General features: G+C 45.2%; 1 protein-coding gene across 1 annotated transcript in view; it reads right to left on the reverse strand.

The window, feature by feature from the left end:
* EEPD1 (endonuclease/exonuclease/phosphatase family domain containing 1) overlaps positions 1–26,385 on the reverse strand; it is a 250,630-nt gene that overhangs the window by 40,831 nt on the left and 183,414 nt on the right. Inside the window, exon 3 of the mRNA XM_085607475.1 lies at positions 729–839. Coding sequence (XP_085463601.1) covers positions 729–839 — 111 coding nt within the window. The remainder of the gene's footprint in view (positions 1–728; positions 840–26,385) is intronic.

Consider the following 26,385-nt stretch of genomic DNA (forward strand, 5'->3'; position numbering starts at 1 on the left):
AACAATCAAAGCTATTCCTAATAATGCAGCTACGGCTCGATGATTACTTTCAGCATTTTCCACACCTTGCTATTTTGGTGAAGAGACGTCAGCGTGTCCCACATTAAGGTTGTTAACGCGGTTCTACCTGCGGCATCTCATTTGATATGGCTTCGTGCGACTAGGTTAAGCTTTCGGTTGAACTGCGGTCTGACCCCGTTAGCAAAACACAATGAAACATCAGCATTTTCATTAGACAAAATAATAGCGTCTGCTATCTCGGTGGAACAGGCTAACATGAAACGGTATCGTGTAATAGCCTTGCAATATTTATGCGCTTGTCTGCTATCAAAGGCCAGACAAAGGCTGATCGTGTTACAAAATAAACAGTGCAGGGCACTTACTTTTACGAGACTTTAAAATTGGCAAATGCCAGTTTCTTGAACCAGGCGGTGGTCTGGAGTTCCTGCACCCCCTTCCCCCACCCTTGTATTCAGATCCTGTTGAGAGTAAAGCCCGACTGGTGCCTATTAAAGAAATAGAAGGCAGCGAGTGTTCTCAAGGTCGGGATGCACAAACCACAGGCATTCGCCTGCAACATCTTGTCTTGGACTGCAAGTGTGGGCTAACACACAACACAAGAGAGGACGGTGTGACATGACAGATCAATTACAGGCGCATTCTTGGTGCGAGCCTGCGTTCCTGCACACAGACGTGGGTGAGAGGCCGGGGGTTCAAGAAGGACGTACCTTGTGCAGCTGACCTGAGGACTTCTCGGAAACAACTGCCTTCCAAGCTCCCGTTGGGCCTTTCCACTTCCGGGTGTTTGGCAGGGTGGGCTGGTTTAGCTCCGAACAAAGCTGAAAAACAGACCAAATCAGTGCGTAAGGTTAAGATTTTCATGACGCACTTTTTGTACCACCAACATTATTTTCTGATTGAATATACAAAATGCCTTCACTGGATCACGAACATCTAAGATCTAAAGACACATACTTCGGAGCAAATGAAAACAAGCATTACAAAAGCCAATAGATTTGCTGTTGGGAGCCAGTCTATTTGCTTAGTCCGTACTTGCTTTAGCATGTCTTTATTATAGGGAGAGCTACTTGGGCCTTGTAATATAAACAAGCATTGGCAATGTCAACTGATCTGGCTTTAAAGGAATGTTGTATTGTAATGTGAAGGATTACAAGTAAATAGCAAGGGGATAGGTATGAATTTGTGTGGAAGCAAAGAACTGCAGAATAATATTGGTGTGGGTTAAAAGGTCAGGACACAGTTGCACTGATGAGCGACACCTAAAAATCTATGTATAATGACTGCCTTCCTCACATCTGTGCTGCTGCCAGGTAAAAACACTATCAATTATCTAGTTATCTAACACACTTTAATAGCATTACAATCCATGTGTATGCAAGTGAAAGTTCAACCTTAGGTGGCTAGGTAAATAAACACAATGCTCACAGCTGCATGGGGGGCAAGCACTTGCTATGTGGACCACACAACGACTGCATAATAAAACATGTACTCCTAGCTCCCAACACCTGTGCGGAGGCAAATCCCCTCTAGTGATGTTTATATAATTGTCTGGCGACAGTTGAACTATTAACCCTGACCAAAAAAAAATGCATTGGCACGCCCTCTTCACTGCCCCCTTGCTATAAACATGTGCATGTGCCGGAAGCGCAGCGGACGAGCGCAGCGGGCGCGACGAATGCGCGCCGAAGGCGCGCATAAGGCAAGCTCGTCTGCGCTCGTCCGCGCCTAGTCCGGGCCTAGGGCCACCCCCCTAACACCCTTTACTACGAAACCCAGGCAGTACAGCTCCGAAAAACTCTTAGAGCTAAGACTCCTACAAATGAACTGTATCCAGCATCCTTACCACGTTGAATGTCTTCCGTATATATGCAACCTCTGCAAATGCACCCTCAAGCCCCCCCCACCCTCGGACCAGTGCCACGAGTACCGCATGTTCTTGCTTAACTGTAGGTCTCTGCCCAAGCATAAGAACGAATTTGCACTCTTGATGGAGGTGCACAAGCCCGACATTGTTTTCCTAACGGAAACCTGGCTCACCTTAGACTCGAACCCAGCCTTGGTTACAGCCATTCCCCCTGGCTTTAAAATCTCCTGCCAAGACCGCCCAAAAGGCAGAGGAGGAGGATTAGCAATTGTTCACAAAGAGCAGTTCCTCTGCCGAATCATCGCAGAAAGCATCCCAGACTGCGAAAGCCTAGCGTTTAGTCTGGAGCTCTCGCCGAACAACTGCTTCTCAGGCACCCTCATATACAGATCTCCCGGCCCCCCAAAACAATTCCACATCCAACTAGCACGGATTGTGGCAGATCGTGTCAGCAGTTCCGCCAATTTCACATTGTTGGGTGACCTTAACTTTCACTTCGAGGCCAAACCAGATCACACAGCAGCTCTTCTTACCGACGACCTTGCCGCGTTACAATTACACCAACTGGTCAGCTCCCCTACCCACGATCAAGGACACCTGCTTGACCCAGTTTTCAGTAATTGTACTAATTTGACAACTAGTCCACCCCTCCCTCTCCCCTGGACTGACCATCTACTGGTCCCTTTTCTATGGCACACCACCAGACCCCCAGCCACCAAACCCACTATAAGAATAGCTAGACCGTGGTCCCGCCTCCCTATCGAGACATGGACCAAAAAACTGTCCAGTAACACACCCCCGCTTAATGAGGACCCATGCCTCGCAAACCTTTCTTATGAGGAATGGATCACCAAGTCACTCGACCTTTCCCTACCTAAACGGAAAATCACCACAAAACGCTGCCACAAATCAGCTCCATGGTACTCTGAATCCCTCAGAACTACAAAACGTCAGTGTAGACAAGCAGAAAGGAAATGGCGCCTGGACTCTCTGCCAGAAAACAAAATCCAATACCAAAAACTACTCAAAATATATAAAGAACAAATCAAGGCCAGCAAAACAGCCTATTTCGCCAACAAAATTATCCTGGCGAAATCTAAACCCAGGGAAATTTTCCGCATCGTGAAAAGCCTCACCAAATTACCACCCAGTCTAGATGAGTCTAAGACCGCAGAACACTGCAACAACATGGCAGATTTTTTCCTGCAAAAAATTACTACCATTTATGAATCATTCCCTGCTCCTCCCAGCACCCCCTCTATCGCAAGCCATTTTGACCTGAACTTCACCCCCACCTTGGACCACTTTGCTCTTCTTAACCTCTCGACTCTTGAGTCCTTGGCAAAAAAAGTCAAATCCGGGTCTCCGGGGGACCCAGCCCCGCCAGACATCATTATGTCAGCCTCGGCTATCACCCTGCCCGTCATCATGGACCTCCTTAACTCCTCCATTATTACTGGCGTAGTCCCGCCACAATGGAAACAAGCCATGGTCCGAGCACTATTAAAGAAGCCCACTTTGGATCCCTCGAACCTCAGTAACTACCGGCCAATCTCTCTCCTTCCCTGGCTTGGTAAAATCCTAGAGAGACACATCAACAGCCAGTTGATCAAATATCTCGAAAACCACCAGCTTCTTGATCCTACTCAAACGGGCTTCAGACCAAGACATGGCACCGAAACCGCGCTCCTCATGGTCACCGAGGAATCCAGAAACATCCTGGACCAGGGAGGATCAGTGGTAGTGATCCTCCTTGACTTAAGCGCGGCTTTCGACACGGTCAGCCATGACACTCTGCTGGACCGCATGGCAAACATCGGCATAAAGGACAAAGCCTTGTCTTGGTTTGAATCCTTCTTACAGGACAGATCCTTTCAGGTATTTGATGGAACTTCCTCCTCTACCAGCAGACCATCAAAATGTGGAGTCCCGCAGGGCTCCTCATTGAGCCCGGCGCTCTTCAACATATATATGAGGCCACTGGCTGAAGTTGTTCGTCAGTATGGAATTAAGATCATTTCATATGCTGACGACACTCAGCTAGTGGTCTCACTGGCACAGGAAGTTAACCAGACCTCAAAAGGAGGGCTGAGGAAATGCCTAGAGGAAGTCAAGGACTGGATGTCCTCCTCCTCATTAAAAATGAATGGAGACAAGACAGAGCTTATGCTCCTGGGCCCTGCCAACCCTAACTCCCTCAGCACTCTATGGCCACCCTGCCTGGGCACCCCTCCGGCCCCAAAGGACAGCATCAAGAGCCTTGGGGTGTGGCTAGACAGATCTCTGTCCTTCGGCACCCAATCCACCAAACTGGCAGCCACCTGCTTCGGCCTCCTCAGAGTGCTAAGGAAGGTACTCCATCTTCTTCCGATGGAGGCAAAACAAGTAGCCATTCAGGGCCTTATCCAGTCACGACTGGATTATAACAACGCCCTCTACCTCGCCGCCCCTGAGTACACGATACGGAGATTACAGACGGTGCAGAACTGTGCCGCGCGCACTTTGCTTCAGATCCCTCGACGTCAATCAGTCAAAAATGGACTGAAAAAATTGCATTGGCTACCCATTCCCCAAAGAATACAATTCAAAGCCTTATGCATTGCACACCAGGCGTTCTGGAAAACGGGCCCTCTCATCACTCGCAACCTAGTGTCACACTATCTTCCCACTAGGAATTTGCGATCCAACCAGACCTTCACGGCCACAATTCCCAAAATAAAAAAGTCCAGAACTGGCGGTAGGACTTTCACCTACAACGCTTCCAAGCTATGGAACACCCTATCCCTCCACCTAAGGAAAAATTCCAATCTCACCTCATTCAGGAAACAGCTAAAAACATTCCTCTTCACTGCTGCCCAATAACACCGGGCTACCTCCTCTTGTTCTGTTGGTTTCTTAGCGCTTGGACGCCCCCGGGCAGCAATCGCGCTCTACAAATCGACATACAAATACAAATACAAATACAAAAAGCAAATATGTGTTTTCGGTTTCAAGAAGTGCACTTTGGAATAGTAGGTCAGACTGCTGCAGATGTTCTGGGTGTTTTCACAGATACACAGAGGCTTCAAATACAAGCTGGATACCTACTGTACACAGGGGTTTCTAGCCCACTTTGTGATCTACAATGTGATATTGGCCCCTCAAGCGGTGATCACGTGAAAGGAGGCAATATTGTGGGACACACAATGGCACCGTATGTGTTGGCAAATCTGGTAGTCCTTATCACTGAAGGGTACTACTTTGCATGCAAAAGCGATCCTTTTCAAAGAGCAGGATTCCTTCGCTCACAGTGAAGTGTTCCAATGGTTAGAGCCTAATGTATGCTGCAGAGGATGGACGAAAAATGTAAATGGCACACCACAAAGCAATGGATGAAGAGGGTTGGCTAAAAGCCCATACATGTAAATATAGCATATATCTAGTTTTGTTAAAATCAAAAGGTTTATATATCCAGATCTAAACAAGCATTGGCAAAGTCAATAGGTCTGGCCTTTGTGAGGTATTGGCTTTGTGAATGTTTTAGCCATATTGCAAAGCACACAGAAGCTGGTGCAAGGGACGGCAGGGGGCAACACGGAAGGAGAGAGGACATTTGCATTTTCAGGAACCAGCATTTAAAATTCATCATCAGACTTTAACCCAAAGTAAGAGAGAGAAAAACACAGAAGGAAGAGCAAGACAGAAAAACAGTGTAAAAAAAGAGACTGCAGAGATAAAAAGAACCTGCAAAAGTGAGATAAAGGGGCAAGGAGTGCCTGTTAGTAGGTCAAAGATGCATGAGGTAGAATCAAGATTATGGAGCCCTGGTATTTGTCACCCCCAATATTCAGTGGTGCTGGGCGAGGCTTCTGAGCAAAACTTTGTGTGCCAGCACTTCTTGCATTACAAATTAAGCAGTCAGTGAGTGCATGGTACTGAAATAAGAGAAATAAGTCACAAATAGAGATACATGTTTACCAGCCAAGCCCACCAAATATCTCTAGAGCAATCATAAATATATTGTTATGATCTCATCTTCTGTTAACTTTATTTAAGTTTAAAGCATCTTTGTTCCTATCACTGCATACATAGGTAAGTCAGGGGGTAGATAGGGGATACCTGTCCATATACCTGAAGAATGGTCCATCTTAATGTCTGTTTCCCCCAAAGCACGTTCATAGATCAAACCCAGCGGTATTATTTTTAACACCCTCCTGCGCAGTACCCAGGTCCTGTTATTCCATTTACCAACTATTCCTCAAAGACAAACAAATTGAAAATCTCCTCTTGTTTTGTCGGCCTTCAACTTTACTGCACCTCAAGATTTACCCAATATCATATCACATAAAAATGTTTACACTGGAGAAATAATATGAAAGTCTTCTTATGGTGATCTAAGCTCAGCCAAACCAGATGCAAGCCTTAGCTACCAATGTCAATATAAACAGCTCCTTTATCATTCTAAAGATTTTTGTCTATTGATGGGCTTTGGCACTCAGATCTGGGAAAGCATCTGCTTATGTTTAACATGCAGAATTACTTATTGTTTCTTTGTTAGTGGAGCCAGGACTTGATTAAACTCTGTGCAGAGAGAACAGTAGTATTACTTCATTGATGGTCACCCACTGTGTCCTTCACTGGAGGCGGGGCAGTATGGAACGCCTTTACTGACTACTCAGTATCCTTTAAACAAACACAGTCTTAATAATACTCTGGATGATCAGCTTCAATCCTTACTGAAAAAGTTCGAGGACAATCGCATTCCTTGCTCTGATCTTGTTTCTATTCTGTTTTGCAGGCTATAAGGGAACTCTGCAGCACACTCTTGAAATGAGAAGATGTCCTTTAGAGTACAGACAACTCCACCTGTGCCCCTTCCAGGATGTTGTCATTGCACTCCAGGCACTAATACACCCTTCCCCCCACTGATAGTCGTGTCACAATGGTCTCCGTGGGCAAATGTCTGGACTCCTATACTTCTGACATCTTCTGACACTTCTCTAGGGATATCAGGGTCTTATGCTGGTCTTCTGCCACGTGTCTGGCCTTCGGAGGCACTATTACGGTCTTCTCCACTTTGAAATGAAATGAAATTTAAATTTATAAAGCTCTCTACTACCCAGAGATGTCTAGGCGCTAATGCTGTAACAAGGGTGAAATAGAAGAGGAAAAGAGAAAACTGAAAAATGGGATGGAGAACAAGAAGACCAAGACGTTACTTATTGAAAAGTCAAGTTTTTACAGTTCTGCAGAAGGAGAGAACCTCTGACTTTTTTTTAAAGTTCCGACAGCATAGAATTCCATACCCTAGCTGTGCCCACTACAAAGCTTCTACCACCCCAGGTGGTTTTTCTAGCTTTGGGACTCAAAAGATTGAATGCAGATAAAGACCGCATAATCTGTTGGTTACATACCATTAAAATCTCTGTTCAACGTATTCAGATCCTGAGCCATGTAGTGCCTTAAAGCCAATGCAGAGGGACTTGAATTTGATCCATTTTTTAAAAATAGAAATCCAGTCCAGCAAGGGCAGAGCATGAGATACTGACTGATGTTTGGGGATTCATATTTCCTGCATGCCTTGAAGAATTCCAGGTGTGGGTTGTGGCTCATTTTTCCCATTCTCTTTGCTATTTTACTTGAGCCTGAAACTCTTGATAAAAGACTGTTTATGATGTTGCCTTATTCTATGATCCCCAAGCTGTTTAACTAAATGTGCAGCTATTTGGAATCTAGGTAATTTTAGGCATTAAAACAACACCCAGTGCATGTATGTGCTCTGGCCCCTAAATCAGGGCAAGTAACTGACTAACTTCAATTGACTGTGTGACTTTTACCTAATGCGACACTTACAAATGTGGCATATTTCACATATCGCATTTTGGGCTTAAGGTTGCATTTAAACTGCTGAGATCGGATGTTTTAACACAGGGCATCAGGACTTTCACTGCAACATAACCCTAGTTATGCCGTCTTCAGTAATGCCTTGTTGCCCAGACTGCCTAGGTACTAAGGGAATACGGGAAACATCCAAAATATGAAGTTGGCAAGTGTCTGCAAGAACAGAATTCAAAAGAACTTTCCTTCAGCACAGACTAAATCCTCTTTTCTCATTTTTAAAGGTCTACTTAAAAAATAAAGATCTTATTGCACTAACTCAGGACAGGTTTTGTCAACGTTTTTAGACACGTTGTACAGCAGTGCGGGCTACTGGGCTTTAAAAAAAAAGTGGTCTGACACGGGCAGCGTTGACAGGGCCATCCTGCTTTTAGAATTTATTTTACTTTAAGCCATGTTGCACAGTAACTTGCACTGCTGTGCAACATCTCTAAAGGGATTAACAAAGCCAATAGATGACCGTGTCATAGTGCTTTTATTTTCTTTACTTTCAGCCATGTTGCAAAGCGGCCGCGCAGCTGGGCATTACAGCTAAAAAAACGTTGACAGAGCCAAAAGGTCTCACATATGCAAGAGCTATTGGATTTGCCAATGCTTGTTTTAACTCTGCACTTGCAGCTTGGGTAGTGCCAATCCGTTTCTAGATGTACACCACCAACTAGGACAGAAGAGCTGAGGGAGAGAAGCAATTCACCCATAAGCACAATTGTGCGCCCACTGTTGGGTGAGAGGCTAGAAAAGGTGAGTCACAAGGAAGCGACCCCTGTTTCAAGATTTTATTCACAAGCGATGTCGCACGCACAGTGCAAGTGCAGGCGAAACCTAAAAAGGTCACTTTTGACTGTGCTGCAACAGCCCTATCAATGGGCATGGCACTCACTTCCCTGCTGCAGGGACCGATATATAGATTCTAACCGCAGAGAGCTGACCTAGTTTAGGTGTAAACAATCCTCACCAGGCGCTATCTGCTAAAGAAAGAGCCATCTGGGGGATCCCAGGCAGGAAGAAATGAGAAGTTAATCACAGGAACTACAATCAACATTTATCAAATGTGTGTGGTGGGTGAGTGAAGAGGACAATAAATGGCCAGACAAAAACAAACAGGAACACTGGAATTTACCTTATTTATGTAAGGACTTTGATTTAGTGAGCGCCTGCCTTCGAAGTGGGCCTGTTCCCAGCCAGGCAGAGGCCACTCCAAATCCGAGATGTTCTTTCCTTGTTGAGAGAGGAAGAAACTTCATTTTAACCAGAAGTGAGCTGCTCCCAAATTGGCAGATTACCTCGTGTGGGGACCTAAATCCTGGACATAAGAGGGCCCTTTGGAAAAAGGAATTACATGCCCAAAAGGACAACGAGCGGGCTTTTGCTCTAATGTCGACAAGCACCGACTGCCTCCCAGACAAATTTGTTCAAATTCAGACTAAGTTGTGATTGGAGCTTTGGCTCTGGCCCCGAAGCAGTAGGGTAGAGACGTCTGTGTTCCACTTGAATCTGTGGCCTGCCTCCCCCCCCCCCCCCCCCCCCACCAAGAGATTATGGAATTTGGAATCATTGAAGTGCACTAGACTGCAAAGTAACTGGCCCTGAGCCTGCTCTCCCAAGATGTGCGAGGCCGAGCAGTTTGGCGCCCTCTACTGGCTTGCATTGCTGATGCACATAGACTAACTTTGGCTATGGCTTCAACGTTGTCTTCCATGTCCATTGTTTCATTTTCTTCATAAATTCATCGCTTCCAATGTTTTGCTTTTTGCTTCTTAGGAAATAGGTCACGTATTTTAGTGTTAATCTCATCCTTTGTTCTCCCCCTAGTAAATCATCCAAATTCTCCCAATAGAGCAGACTTGTTCTCCCTAATCGCAGTTTCCAACCACAAGAGATTGCAACTCATATAATCCAAAGTCCTTATGTAACGCAACTGGTTCTTTTGTAAAGTGCTCTGACACCTTCGGGTAATGTTCGCGCTATATAAAAACGCATTAAATAAATAAAATAAAATAAAATAAAGAGATTGCTCCCTTCTCTGTATCTCCCAGGTGCTGTGCCCCTTATCGGCTGAGACGGTTGATAACTATAGGACCTCCTTGATTCCTCGGGCTGTACACTGTGCACAAGGCATCCCCTCAGTCTCACGCCTGTCAACGTATTTTCTGTGAATAGGGCGTGACAGCAGAAATGGTAGGTACGACTATGACTGATACATTTACAATGATGTGCTTTTGGAACATATGGCTTTATTTCAATGGGTTGTACTGAATACACAGCTATCAGTGAAAACTGCACCTTTTCACTGAGTGAGGAACTAAAGAAAGCCATTCCCATTTTGATGTTGGCCTGTATTTATTTTACATTGCAGTTGCAATACAATATTGACTGCTTTTTTTTAGATAAGATATAAAAAACAAAACAAGATTCGGTCCAACAGTGAATTGCATTAGCATGTTCTCAAGCACTGGCTGTATTGTGCTAAAATGTGTTGGAAGATAAATATACACAGTATGCCTCGGAATAAAGCTAGGTTTTTCTAAAAAAATAAATAATCTATGCTCTTGTCCGACGCAGAGAATGTGAATACCCACGTGGATCCTCATTCTGAAGTCGGCAAAACAGTAATAACGCTCATTATTAAAAGCACTAAGGGACTGTTCAGTCTGAAGAAAGTGGTATATAAGTGGTGCATAGTCACATATAGTAGAAACTCAGCGCAAACAATGACAGACTAAAATCGCATATTATTTTATGGAGTCGAGAGAATGGCTATGAACTCAAGAGAATGAGGTCTGTAGTTAGGAGAGTGGAATCTGGTAGCCTGGAATATCGATGCTAGCCGTTGAGTGTTGTGTTTTAGCTGTAGTAGAATGGAGTTAAGAGTGATTTTGTGAGTGCCTGGGTGTCGTAGAATGGGGGCGTATTGGGCTGTAGTGGACTGAGTTCCTGTCTGGGAAACAGTGTGTTCAGTAGTGTGTTTGTGGTACTTTGACTTAGGGCATGAATACACTATGCAGGTCTTAAAGGGCCCAGTCTATGTCAGAATTTCTGGCTATCCACATTGGATAAATGTACATGTTATGATTAAAAAATGGAACTCGATCACATAGTGAGTGATTATCCAAAACATCTGAAAATCTAGCATTGATTCCTTCTCCTGGCCTACAATGGACACTAATCTTAGAGTGTGTTGGAATTTGGTGTTATGTGGTTGAGTGCAATATGAAATCAAAAAGACAGCCTTTAAATATGGAGATTTACAAAACCAAGGGTGAAAATTCTGAGCCAAAATGGAAAACAAACGCTTTCTTAAGAGGCTGGAGGCTGTTTTTAGGGACAAGCAGTATTCACGAGTTAGAAGATCTAAGCATGTGTTAAGAACATTACGTACAAAGATGTTGTGCTAGACTGATGTCTGATCAAAATCTTAGATTTTTCTTTAGCTCAAATAGGCAAATATATTTTGGATTCAATGGAGAGCAAGCATTTGTGTATGGGGAATACAAATTTAGCATAGTAATCTAGCAAACAGAAGTTAAACAGTGAATTAATCTTTTCAACAAACACAACATACAGAATAATATTTATTAAGAGCTTGAACTTACTCTAGAAGAGCGAGGCCACTACTCAGTATTACAGTCAATTGAACCTATATCTCAGTTCGATAAAGTATGCAGAAAACATCAACGACACAAATATGAAAATGTAAACATAAACTGGCACATGCATCAACCAAAAATCAACTCGCAAAAAGACCGAATCGCAAAAATCACCCGTTAGCGAGTGGCAAAAAACGAATCCCAATGCATCAACACAAATCGGGAAAAAAATAAAGAATCGCTAAATAATTCCCCGCTAAAATAAAGAATCGCAATAAGAAGCCCCGTCAAAATAAAGAATCGCAAAACAATAAATCGCAAATACCGAAATCCCTGATAGCGCCCGGCATGTGCCAATCGCAAATGACGAATCGCTAATGAATGCATCAAAAGTCGCAAATACCGAAAATCCCAAAAAACGCAATTCTGCATGAGCAGATTAAGGGGAATCAGAACCAGGAGGTAAAGTTGAATAAAAAAAAAAAAAAAAAAAAAAAAAATTTCTAAATGTGCCACAGATGCTAACAATCAGTAAGCCATACAAATAGGGCCAGGAGACCCTGTTTCCTTGCACAAAATGGCAGCCCTCTACGTGCTTGCAAAGAGGATGCGAATTAATGCAGCAGGACAGCGCAGGAGAAGGGTCCAGGAGAGAGTCTTCAGAGTGCGCATCACATTGCTTGGCCAAAATGAGGATAAGGTTTACGACAAGTATCGTCTCAATCGTGCCATGATCATGCGCCTAATTGCAGACCTTGAACCAATACTGCAGCACCAGACACGTCGGACCAATGCTATTCCTGCGCACGTCCAGGTCCTATGCAGCCTGCACCTACTGGCCTCTGGAAGTTTTCAGGGGGTCATCGCCGTAGCGGGAGGCGTATCACAAAGCGCACTATCATGCTTCTTCCACAAATTCATTGATGCCATGCTGACAATGATACATAACCACATCAGCTTCCCCACAACCCCACAGCAGTTGGACCACACCAAACAGGCATTCTACCAGGTGGCCCAATTCCCCCATGTCATAGGATGCATTGACTGCACGCATGTCCCCATCTGTCCACCCTCAGCCAATGAGTACATTTTCCGTAACCGCAAGTCCTACCACTCCATCAACGTGCAGGTCGTGTGCGATGCCAAGCACATCATCACGGACCTAGTGGCACAATTTCCAGGGAGCACACACGACTCCTACATATTCCGACACAGTGGCATCCACAGGCGCCTACTCAATGGAGAATTTGGAGAGGGACTCCTGCTTGGTACGTACACATACCTCTTCATAACATGAGCATCACACATGTATATTCATCACTGTCGCTAAGCCTTTGCTTCCATCCTGTAGGTGACAGTGCATACGCCCTGTGTGAATATATCCTCACCCCCTACATCAATCCAGCAACACCACAGGAGCAACGCTACAACGCAGGCCACATAAGCACCAGAAATGTGATTGAGAGGACCTTTGGGATTCTGAAGAGTCGCTTCCGAATCTTACATAAGACCAGTGGTGCCTTGCAATATAAACCAGACATCTGCTGCAGGATTGTAGCAGTATGTGCCATGCTGCACAACATCGCAACCAGAAGGGGGATACCCATTGAGGTGGACATGAATGACGACTACCGGGATGACCAACCACCCGCACAACACCGACAGGCACACGTTCCTAACACAGCTGAGGGCCAAAGGAGGCGGACATACATCACGCAACATCATTTCTAACCCAGGTAAGAATGAGCCATGACGATATCATTAGTGGTGCTACTGTTTAATGCACAGGAGCACTGATGTATATGCGGTCACACATAAATGCGAATTAGAGTTCCCCCACACAATGAGGACCAAAACATGCCCGTTGTAGTCACGGGTGTGCAATAGTACAATTGGACAGGGCCATGGTTACCCCACCATGGTCAGGGATGCCGTACTGTATGACTAGTGGCGCTTGCCACGAACGCCCAGCCTCCTATCACCTGTCTCCTCCACCCCACCACGGCCTGTCCCTGTGGCTGTGGAGCAGCGCGAACTGCGCCTCCTGGTGCTGGTCTCCACCACGGATACGCTGCTGACACTTGAAGCAGCCTCACTGCCGTCCTCCTCTCCCAAGTTGCTGCCACTGAATGTTCCGCTCTGCAAGTGTTCCACTGCAGTGGTCACCTGGCCTAAGGCCTTTGCCACATCACCACAGTAATGGCCGAGGTCCACCTGCAGTGACACGGAGTGTCGGGACAATACAGCAGTGCTGTTGCAGAGCCTAGTGATGGCCCTGGTTGATGCAGTGGAACGGAGCAAGTTCTGTCTGTGCCTCCGTCGCTCACTGTGATGTCCTGCTCTGATGGCACGGGTGAGTTCCTGGAGGTCCTCACTCAGTTTTTCATTCCCCTCTGCCACAACTGTGGTCATGTTCCGCACTGCGTCTGTCAGGGTGCACATTTGCTTAGCAAGACGCGACATGTGTAGGCTAATGGTCCCCATGTGTCTCCCCTGCAGGCGCTGGAGACGCAGCATCTGCGCCTCGATGCCACCATATGGGGAGCTTGCCTGGTCGGCTACATCAGAAGTACTGTGCAGGGACCTGCACCGCTGCGTGACTTGGCCACATGCTGGTGGTGGTGCTGGCGGTGTGACAACTGTCGGACTTGGCCCAGTTGGGGTTGCAGGACTCGGGCATTCATCCATCACCTGCATGGGGGGGACTTGTGCCCTGCGTCTAGGTGGTTTGGTTGCAGTTGGCACAGCAGGTGGTGATGGTGGTATAGTTGCTGGTGGAGGTGGGGATTGACCCTCCTGCGGAGTGTAGCCATCTGAATCAGCTGGTGTTTCCGAGATGATGAGGCGCCCGCTATCATCAGAATCGCCAGGAGATGCATCTGTGTGTGAAACAGTGCATGGTTAGTTGGATTATTACTACATCTGTTTGTAGATTTTCATACATGTCCTCCCATTAATTACATTACTTGAGTCTATGTTTTGCTTGTACTGCTGATCTAATTTTTTGGGCATTTATGACTATACTTGCACACCTGGCTGACATGACTACGACTCCCATGATGCACTACTGATATGAGGGAATCTGTGTGGTGCACTTCTGGCTGCACACTGTGATCGATCTGGGGAGATGGGAATGGGTATACGATATGCAGAGTATGGGCGCAGGCATGCATCTTACCTTGTTCAGTTGTGGCTGCGCCGGAGGTGTCCATCTGCGTGACTCCCACGACCGCCTCTGGCTCGATGGTCCCCTCGACTAGCTCCTCAAGGGCAGTGTTTGCAGGCACTGTGGATGGCCCCCCTCCTGTGCCAGCTGCCTCCTTGACCCTTTCTGCGATCCTCTCCTTGGCCCTCTTCCTGAGGTCATACCACCTCTTCTTTAGTTCATCGATGCTGCGTGGCGTCACTCCCACGGCATTCACCCTCTCCCTGATGCGCAGCCAAATGCGTCTTTTCTCCGCCTCTGGCACCTTGAGAGACAGCTTTCCGAACAGCCTATCATGCCTGCTGCTCACGCCCTCAATCAGGTGCTCCAGTTCCCGGTCAGAGAACTTTCTCTTCCTCTTCCTGGCAGTTTCAGCGGTGCCTGGTGCATCCTTGTCCATCCTGGTGAGGGTAGGGTGGATGGGTTGTCAGTGGGGATTCTGTAGCCTCAGCCTGTGTCCTGTGCCTCCTCCTGTGAGCTCCTCAGGCGAGTGAATGAGGGTGGGGCAGCTTGACTTCCTGTTAGTGATGTCATAAGACCGCTCCCAGAGCGACCCGTTTTTACCGATTTCGCTATTACCGATTTCGCTATTTCATATTCGGTGTTTGCTCTACTCGCTATTGTGGATTCGGTAAATTTTAGCAAAATTTTAAGAAATCGCTATTTTTTCCCGAATCTATTGATGCATTCCGAAATGCGATTCCTTAATAACGATTCCTTATTTCTTGCTAATAAGGAATCGCTTTTCCGAATGTTGATGCATGTGCACCAAAATACTTTAATTTTGAAGTTCTTTATAAACGAGTTTTTTAAAAGAGAGGTTAGTATTAGACTTAGGTTCAGGGCTTAGGGTAAGCGTTAGTCTAAGAGTGATGGCACAAAGCTAGGGATCACTTTAGGATTAGAATTTGACTTAGGGTCAGGCTAAGGTTATGTATGCTAAGGATCTCAGATCAGGGCAAGTGATAGCCTTAGGCTTAAGGTTAGCAATAGCCATATGTTTAAAATGGGTACAGTAGATATTCTCTTGCACTAGCACTCGGCTCAGGACTAGTGACAGCCTTAGGGTGAAGGTTAGTATTAGTCTTAGGTTTAGGATTAGATCATTAGATATCAGTAGCAGCCTGTGCAGGTAAGAGCGGTGAGGCCCATAGGGGGATTTCGACAGATGACCACAAGGGAAAATTAAATAATTAATTTTCCCTCGCCTGTCGAAATTACTCCCCACCCGGCCCCACCACTCTTCCCTGAATGGGCTGCTGCTGTTAAATATTCTCTTGTTTACATGCATTTCGGAACTGTATTTTCTGGATTGTGGTCATGACTATTATAATAATATTTTTAGGCATTGAACTTCAGTATGTTGTTTGCAATATAAATGCTTTCAGTAATTCCTCTTTAGGTATTACGACCGGCAGCTTTAAGAATGTCAGTGATCAGGATTGCACTGTTTCTGTATTACAGTAAGTGACTGCTGTGTGAAAGGGTTGGATATTTTAAGTATATTAGAGCACATGTAATATGGATGTTTTAAACTAGGTTTGTAGACATAAGATTATTTTAAGCATTTTCACATAAACTTTTGCTGTCTATTACTTACATTCTGCCTTATCAGAGGGATAAAAGAGCCCAGAGAAGGGCGCAGTATTCTATCCTATTACTAGGACATGCTCATTCAATTTAGATGGCAATAATATAAAGAAAACACATTAAGGAAACTTTTGGTTGCCCAAGCATCCCTTCACGAAAGAATGTTCATTATTTTCACAAGTAAACCAATTGCATACCAGTACTGATCTCTTCCTTTTTAACCCTTACATGGTTCCATTAATTTCAGCCACTGAATATCTAGTTTGCACGCTTTCGGACTATAGTCCCCTCAGCTGATGATATACTTGGGCAGACGGCGAGCTACCCACTAGGAGGCTACACACAGGCCTTGCATGATAATATATTCAATGAGACCGTTGATACACACACCACCCAATTTTTTGAAGAAAAAGATTGGAACAGCATCCAACAGTGGGATGCTTTTAAGGTGCTCATGTGGGGCTTATGCATAAAGACAGAGTATGGTGTGATGCACACACTGCAACGTGAGGTCTTGGATCGAGAGAATGCCATACCTGAGGTAGAGGTGCAGGTGCAGGCTGGAGAAGGAATAGGACAAGCAGATACCTGCTCTCACAGCAGAACTAAAAGCATTACTGGACAGGCTCAGGAAACTGGATCATATGAAATTTGTAGCCAAACAATATGCAGAGGGAGACAGAGCAGGGTGTATATAGCATGGCTGCTGCGGGCAGATGTTGACAGACTCTAATACAAGCTGAGGGAGAGATATGAGAGGCCTCTATTACAGGACTACCACGACTAGACCCCTTGCAACACCACTCTCTTGACAAACCATTGACAGTTGACGAGGTCCAGCTTGTAATTGACCAGATGGCATGCAACAAAACCCCAGGTATGAACGGACTACTTGTGGAGTTTATTCGGGTATAGGAAGATCCTCACCCCAAGGCCACTTTAGATGTTTCAGCTTACCAAAGATAAGAGCGCTTTACCCACATCCTAAGGAGAGACGTCTTCCCCAAGCTGGACCGTGACCTGCTGGAGGTGTGCTCCTATTGTCCACTTTCCCTTCTCAATACGGACTGAAAGATACTTGGGAAGATAATCACAAAACAGTTGATACCGTACCTCACCACACTGGTACACTATTACCAAAACAACTTTATCCCTGGGAGGAATACATTTCTTGATTGGAGGTATCTCTTTCATCTTATGAAAGAACACCCTCAAGCATCACTACTGAATGTAGTGCTTTCCCTAGACATCGGACAACGTATGTTGGGCTTGCCTTACCTACAGGGAGTGTTACTCAGAAGGGGGCTGGGACCTAAGATACTGCAGTGGATAGGCCTCATATATGCTGAAGAGTATTCAGGACCCAGGCAACGGCAGTTGGCACTTAGCTGCAGGCCAATAACATCCAGGCAAAATCCACTAAGTGATAGTCCGGTTCTTGGAGCAAGATAAGCTCCAGGCCACCAAAAGTCTACGGATAGTCTAGTTGTAGTCCCCCCTGCCCTAATAATTCCTCATGTCAATGTCCCAGCTTCGAACCAGCATAGTATGGTTCCAAATCGAAACATGTCTCTAACTGCTGAGGCAGAGCCCCACTAGTTATACCCACAATGGTCTTTGAAGATACGATCATTTCAAAACGCCACATTTGAAATGCACAGGCCCTATCTAAATTTTGTCCAGTCTGCCATCCTACCCCGGGAGGGTTGAAAACAATCTTTATTGGGGCCAGGACTCTGCCCTTTGGAATGCAGGTGCAAGTTCCAGTCCCAAATAACCATCCCAAAAAGGCCCACTCAGAGTCAGAGGTCTGCAGATTCTCTTACGCCCCTATTGTATGGCCTACAATCAGGAATGCACAGATGTGGCTGGCCCATTAGCACCCAGTTGTGAATTAGGAGACAGACCGACAGGCACACAGAGCCACGGTCATTGAAAGGTCCACTTTCCCAAAAATGTCATTTCCATCCCTGTAATGTCGAACCCACTCCCAATGCCAGAGAGAATTCACCATTATGAACTCATCAATACCAAACACTATACTGTTACTATTCTGTCACTAGCTAATACTGCTTGATAGCCTTTCCCTACATTCCCCCATGCTAATCCAATGTGAGAAGCAGGCCCCTTTGTACTGAACACACCACCCGGTGCCATTCACGACCCTTATATGTAAAGCACACATGCCCAACCTCTTCCCAACACTGCACCCTGTCAACAGGGAAAACTGCGATCTAGCAAGAGACATGCAGAACCTTGGCACGTGGCTTTTTTAGTGCCAAGCCGAGTAACAGTAACCTGTGCACACAGGCCGCATCAGGGCAAACCAGTGGTACAATTGATGAGCTACCTCTGTGGATGGCATACCAGTGCACATTCGAGATACCTGCCCCTGGTATGGGTCTTACACCTTGACAAGGGACTTGCAGCTAACTTGAATCAGCCAATTATGTACACACCAATTGCCAGTATGCATAGGACGAGCACAGAACTTTGGCACTGCACAGCAGTGTCAACCGCGCTCAAAGTCCTAACGCTAGCATCCAGAGCAGCAGAAAACTGGGAAGGAGAAAAGCAAATAGTCGAGGGAACGCACCCTAGAAAGGGCGACTTCCAACACTGAACCAGTTTCCTTGGAACGTATGGATAGAGAAATCTCTGCAGCCTTTTGGGTGGGCAGGGGCACCAGTCAGGGTTGTCTGCTGTCACCGATTATATTCACCTCGGTGATGGAGTCCCTGGCGGGCTTCTTTGGCTACAAGGTCCACAGTGGAGGATACCAAGTGGAGACACATGGGAAGCGATCTCGCAATAAGTAGACGATGCCCTGGTGTACCTCAGCGACCTACTCCGAGTGATTGAGGTGCTGGACAAATTAGGAACAGCCTCTGGCTTGAAACTGAACTGGGCTAAGTCCTGCCTGTTCCTTCTCCGAAGACACACAGAGCAAGAGCTTGTGGGACTCCCCCATATGGATTTACTCTAGCAACACAACAGAATCAGATACTTGTCTATCACTCAGCTGACGATCTAGTGCAGGGTAACCTGGGGGTGGTGGTGGGCAATGAACGCCGATGTCTGCCATTCTGGAAATATTTACCACTCTCCCCAACGGGCAAAATATCTAGTATTACCTAGGCTGCTCTACCACTTTTCTGCACTTCTCCTAACCCTATGCTTCTTTCAGGACCTGAGGACCATCGTCTCTAATTTGATATGGGGTACAGAAAGGATGAGAGTGGCCCTACATAAACTGTGTGCCCCATTGGAGAATGGGGGGCTGGGAGGCCCTCTTTATAAGCTGTACTATGTGGCGGCATTGCTACAGCGGCTAACACTGGCTATCGGATATGCCTAACCCAAAACGGTTTTCTATCACACGAGCCACGGGGGCTTATGTATTACCTGAAAGATGCCCCAATCATGGGACACCTCGCCAAGGCAGCTAAACACAGTTGGCACATGTATTTACAACCTAGGTGCAAACCCACACCATACACTCCTAATTTGCCTCTGTGGTACTCCTAACATTTCAAAAAGTGGGCGACCAACACAAGATAAGAACATGGACAAAGGCAGGTATCTTCGAGATCCGTGACAAGTACAAGCACAAATCCTTGCTGGCCTTCCAAGACCTCAGAGAGCGCTAGAGAGTGTCCTCATAAGATGACTAAGATTGTTGAAGGAAGGCAATCACGCTCTTACTTAATGGAGGTGGGTAAACATATCCTCCGTTGTATTCAAGCCACCCGGAGACTTACAATCAAAATATAATATGTATCGGGTCTCCAATTTCCTTAGAGTTCCCTCTATCCCCTCCCCGCCTATTCATTGGTATAGTGTCAATTAGGTAGTATGTTAAATCATCCAGATTGCTATTATGTATTTCCTTAAAGCGGCGTGCCACTGGATATGTTGGATCCTGGTTAGTAATGGCCCATATATATATATATATATATATATATATATATATATATATATATATATATATATATATATATAAGAAAGGCTGCTGCTCCTATATATCGTTGGCAAATCATTGGGGAATTTAAAGAAACTATGAACTTCTAAAAAAAGAATTAGCCAACTATCTTGTAGACAGTCCTCTGCATGTATCATAAAGGATTGGCACCTTATGAGCCAATAATATTTTTCTTCTGATGTTCTCTTGGTGTCTGAGCTCTTTAGACAGTAATATTACCGAGCTTGTGAGTTCTCTTGGTGAGACTAACAACTGCAAGTTTAGAGTGTCGCTGTTAGGACTAACTATGGCTGTATAGAGCATAATATATCATTTGGGCATTGTTGCAAGCACTGGCTTATGAAGAAAATGACCTTTTTTAGCACAGAACTCAGCAATTTTTTTGCGTTCTGCTTTTTTCGTGCTCCGTTTCTTTCCGAACAAGCACTGGCACAGCCAACAGGATTAGAATTAATGTGCAAGCACAGCAGCAGTGGCTCCTCGGCTACGGCGGAGGAGCGTTGCCCTCCCTGTCAGCACTTTCAAAAATGTGAAAAATAAATCAATAATAAAACTGGTTTAAAACTGTTTCATTATCGTTTTGATTTTCTTGGGTCGGGTCTTGGGGGTGGGTCAGGGTGGTGACAGGCAGGAGGGGGAGTGCTTGGCAGTGAAGCTCTCTTCAACCCCAGCTGCATTGCTAGGGTTGAAGAGAGCAGGCAGAGGCTCTCAGTCTTTCCTGGAGTGTAAATCATTGGCGTAAGCAGCTTCTGGATTGGTTGCGCGTCAGACAAGGAGCCTGTGTCTGCCTGCAGCGGAGAGCAGAGGAGCAGAAGAGCGTGACGCGATGCTGGAGGGTGGGGGAAGTTTTCTTTTTAATTTTTTAGGTCTCGTCTGACCCAGCGCTTGGGCGCTGGTCTGGCGAAACCTTAAGTGAGGGCTTAAAAAATTGCTACCGCCGGCTACAGCTTGCAGTGCATGTGCGCGGGCAAGCTGTGGCCGGCGGTAGCATTTTTCCCCCCAAGCTTTTTAGCCAGCTTGCTAGAACGTGCAACAAGCACGCGCGCTTGCATGCGCATCCCTTGTGTGTTTTAGCGCATCATTGCGATCACTTTCGCTTTCACAGCGATCGTGATGACTTTCGTGGCCAATGCTTGTTTCTATTTGACTCCGTCGTCCCCCATTCCCCCACCTCCCAGATACCCTCCCATGCCCCGCCTCTTTCCCCAACACGAGCCCCTCCTGAAGCACAAGCATTCCACATATGCTGTTTACATGTGTTGCATGCATAAAATGCTGCTAAGCCTGCCCCATTAGCTTTGCCAATGCAGTACAGAAAGTAACTAAACAGATTTCTAGAAAGAATGCATGTGAGAGAGGGAACTGAATGTGACAAACAGTGTGTTGATTTAGTAAACCTTTCTGATGTGAAACAGTCTCTTATGTATACTAGAACGCGGAATGATTGACCAAATTATCAATAACATGGGGTGAGACTGAGATGGGTCTCTGAGAGTAGCCTTAGCCAAACATATGTATGTTTTGAAGAATTGATAACTTTCATTGACATATTTTTTATCATCAGATTTTGACTAGGAGCAAGGGAAAGAAAGGCAAAGCGAAATAAGGAGGAAAAGAAATATAGGAAAAGCGTGTCAAGGAGTGGAAGTGGGGTTGAAAAGTAACCTGCAAGACTGAGATGAGGAGAAGTGTAGGGTGGTGAAAAAAGAAGCTTGATAAAGAGTCAAAATTAGACAGCCTTGGAATTCGGCAACCCGGCATTGGAGCAAATTATTAAGAAAAACTTTGCGGTCCCGAAATATATATTTTTTCAAAGTAAACAGCGTCCGGAAGCATTATTGTAATCTACAATGCAAGACCGCACCCAATGCTTTCAGTATAAATATTGTCAAGGCCATGATAATATCACAGAAATAACTAAAGATCAACTGTGAAACCATCTACACGAGTATGCATTTCCTCAACGGGAGTACTGACCTTATAAGACTGTTTATTTTCCAGCAGGGATCCTGAACAGGGCGTAGCTTCCTGCCAATCCATTTTTAAACAGTCAAAATGTGTCCTGTGAACAGTAATGTCCTTGATGTGTGCCGCATAAAATACAGGATGCACTTGAGACCCGTCATTTAATTTATATTGTGAATGGCCCTTCACATTGTTCTCTTCTGTAATTTTTATTCTGGAAATTGTATTTATTTTCTTTTTATGAGAACCGCCCACTGCAAATGGTATTGTGTCCATTTGGGACCATATTCAATGTTAATATAAAACAAAATGACATTGAGAACTGGAGACAAATGTACCGTAGCCAAACATGTTGGGAAATGAATAACATATCTATTAACTAGAATAATTTAAGAAGAACATTTCAGACTGAGATATGTTCAACAAATAAATGTCTTCACCCTTGGCTTTGAGAAGAGCATTAGCAGCAGCAGGTAAGCAGCTGTGACAAAATGTACATTTATACCGCATCAAGTAGTTTAAATATATGTACTGTTTTTACAATATCTACCCATCGGCCTCTAAAAAAATACTCCTCTTTCCGCCTGATGGACTCTCACACCGCCGCCTGGAAACGACTGCGATTGAGACTGTGATGTACTAAAAACCCGTATATTAGCAGTGACCTAATGAAAACTCTATTGAATTAAGGGCTGAATGGAGGCGGGGAAAACAAAGTGGAAAGAAGTTTAAAATAATAAAGGGTAAACTAAAGGGCAATCGGTGAAATACTTGCTAAATTCTCCCCCTGGCAATCGCTTGAGGTGAAGAGATGATATGTCTACAGGCCCTTGAAGTGGTGTACCGCAGCATACAGGATGCTCTGAATGAGGTCCAGTGTGGAGTCTGGGACGCTGTGGGCCAGGCTGCTGTCAGCACCCCCCTCTTGTCAAGTTTTCTACCCGCAACTTCTTCAGGTGCCTAAGCTCACCTACTATCTCTTCCTTAGGCTAACTCTCATCTGCTGCTTCTTCTTCGGGCCCACCCAACACTACTAATTGTGCACCTGTCCTTTCTACTGACTCAACCTGCTCTCCACCTCGGTTCTCCTCCTGTGCTTTGCACCCTCTCACTTCATGGACTCCCCCTGGCCTCGATTCGGGTCCATCTTCCTACCTAAACCCGAGTTACGCTCCCAGGTTTTCTCACACTTTACCCTCTGTGAAACCTCACCTCCTTCTGGCGCTTCAGTCTTCTACGAACCAACACCCATGTTATAATCTCTTATGTTTTTTGCACTCTTCCTCCTGTTTGTTGTTAGCCCATTTAGCCTAGTGTTTTCCATCCAGTTTTCCTCCCTCACCATCCGTCACCCTATCCTGAACTCATTCATTACAGAGATGAGGTTTGATGCTTATTGTTCAGCTCAGTTTAGCTAGATCGTCTCTCCCCTTGACTTCCTAACCTGCCCTCTCCTCCAGAATTCTTTCATTGCATATTACCTCACTTAGAATCTGCTCATACATATAGTTTTAATTATTTGTTATAAGACAATGTTATTATTGTTCATGTTGTATAGTAAAGCACCCTTGTACTTAAAGCATAAGCATTTTCTAAAACTGTTAAACAAATAAAATCATTGAGCAGCAATTCTGAAGTTGCCCTCAGGAAGGAAAGGTTTCACTTTCTTTAACAGAGAAATCTGGCACCAACCATCCTGATTTTCTTAGTGATGTGTTCCTTGAGGGTGAATATGGTATCGATGGGTGAATTTGAGTGACTTGATATTGGGCGACAGTTGTGGTTCAAATCTATCCAGGTTAATGTCACTGAACTACATTTGATCTAGGTGTTTCATGTTATTCTTGGCACGCAGATGGAATAGTATTTTGGAGGGGTTTAGCTTAAGATAGGAGATGGACATCCAGATCTGGCTGAGGTGCAGGAAGTGCCTGAGAGGCTGCAGTAGACAAGACTTTCAATTAGGGTAGTGTGCCATTAGATGGTGACTCTTTATAATGTTACTGGTAAGTATAGAGCCCAAGGAGCTTTATGGAGAGGTTAAAGGTGACAGAGAACAAGATACAACCTTAAAAAACTCTGTATGTGATTGGGGTCTTCTGGAAACCTGAGGTGCCCATGTACAGGAGTGCTTAAAGTGTAAGGAACATTTCTAGTTTATGCAACATGGCAAATAATTTTTTGCAGGAGTGCTGTGGGTGTTTCATAGAACAGTGTCTCAACAGAGGTTCCTGAGAGACAGAAGGACAATTTTATTTTTTAGATTTAAGGGCACCGTAGGAGCTTAATTGACTGGGAGGTACCAGACAAGCTATTTATATTCAAAACAATTCCTTTTTTATTTGACCTCATATCGCCGAGCTTACTTCAGGCACGGGCCCATTCGAAAACCTGACCACACTCCTAGTGCCAGTGATTGCCACAGCCGTAGAGACAGGCTACAAAGACCTGAAACATATTGGCTCCCTGGTGTAATCATAGGACTAATTTGGTTTACAAATCTAACTTTCAATCCTATCTCAGAAAGCCATCTCAGATAGCTTTGGCTCCACTATGTTCAGTTCCAATATCCAGTTTTCAGGTCCGATGGACAGTTTTTAACCATGCCTCCATGGAGGGAGCCAAGGTATTAGGCTAATTTTTTCATATTTCCCTTCTGGCAAGAAGCAACAGATAGAACAGAAGAGATCAAGGAGTAGCATCCAGGGAGTTGTAAGTATGTGGAATTGCCATGCACTGGCGAGCTCTGGCATGACCCCCATTAGCAGCCTGGACAGACGCGGTCACTAAATGGGGAGCGTCTGATATGAAAAAAGTCCGGGGAATGCGCGAACAACGTATTTACATGCAATGGACAATGCTCCTGCAGGACTTCAAGCATAGCACCGAAAATACCACACCCCTCCTGCAATTGCCACGAGCATCACAAACGCTAATTGATGCATCCACTCCCCACGGACGCACACAGAACCCACCACTCACCAGAACAATACGCAGAGCTTAATTAAATAAGTAGTGCCACCATAAGCGGCCTCCTCCAAAACCCAGCAGAAACAAGCCTCGCCTATACACATTCCCGGCGAACACAAAATAGCAGAAATGTACCCACCCACCCATTCATATCACTCTCTCTCTCCATATCCCCCTAAGTGTATCCCCAGTTAATTACCGACCTTCCCAGTTCAATAAGAGTTATTCCCCACTTGCAACCCAGCCCATTCCCCACATGTACATCTGAAGGAAATGCCACCACGAAGGGGTAGGCATCCATACACAATAGAACATGCTACTCGTGATATAACCCAGTATCAACAGGATACTTGTTCGTAATGCCTTTCCACATACCAGCTGATACTGTATATGTGAAATTACCATCATGTATATGTCTGTACTCATCTCAACTGACAATGATGTATTTTTCTTCCATGACAAATGTTGAAAATCCAATAAAAAGGATTTAAAAAAAAAAATCCAGGGAGTTGTAAGTTACGATACGAACCCCAAATAGAACCAGTATAGGATTGGCCCTATTTGAGACTCTGAAAATCCCCACCAAAGCTGTGCTTACATTATCCTGTATATTGAAAAGCGAGGCACAAGAGAATAACATATGTTCAGTATGTGCTTCAAGACAACCACACCTTCTACACCCGGGGGGGGGGGGGGGGGGGGGGGCTGTTTTGTGGCGAATCTCGTAATCCTTTTAGAGTCCAAAAAATCCTATTAAGCGTGAAATATTAAGCCACTTTGCTGTTAATACTGAAACCAGCTAAGGACTCTAGAAATGCAGACTTGTATCGGCCTATTTTATTACTAAACGCCGATTATAAGGTGTTTACCAGCATCCTCGCAAGTAGACTAATGTCTTTGGCCACCCAACTAATCCACCCAGACCAGAAGTGCTTCATCCCTAAAGGGCAGATCTATGAGCTCACACAGCAGCTCACTGGTACAAATGATCTTGCTACTGCCTATTCAGATCCTTTGGCTGTATTCACACTGGATGCAGCCAAAGCTTTTGATAGAGTCTGCTGGGAATATCTGTGGGAGGTTCTGAAGGTGCTGAATTTTGGTTCGAACTTTATTACCACCCTCCAAAAGTTATATTGAGCTCCGTCTGTACAAATTCTACTCAATGGGGTGTAGGCCAAGAACTTTAGCATCTTCATAGGTACTAGGCAGGGTTGCCCTCTTTCTCCTCTCCTTTTTGATATCTATATGGAGCCACTTGCATACATGCTTTGGGGAGATCAGCGAGTAGTCATGCTTTTATCACAGGGTTTCAGTACTAAGA

The sequence above is a fragment of the Triturus cristatus genome, chromosome 5_2 (genome assembly GCF_964204655.1).
Source record: "Triturus cristatus chromosome 5_2, aTriCri1.1, whole genome shotgun sequence".
Lineage (NCBI taxonomy): Eukaryota > Metazoa > Chordata > Amphibia > Caudata > Salamandridae > Triturus > Triturus cristatus.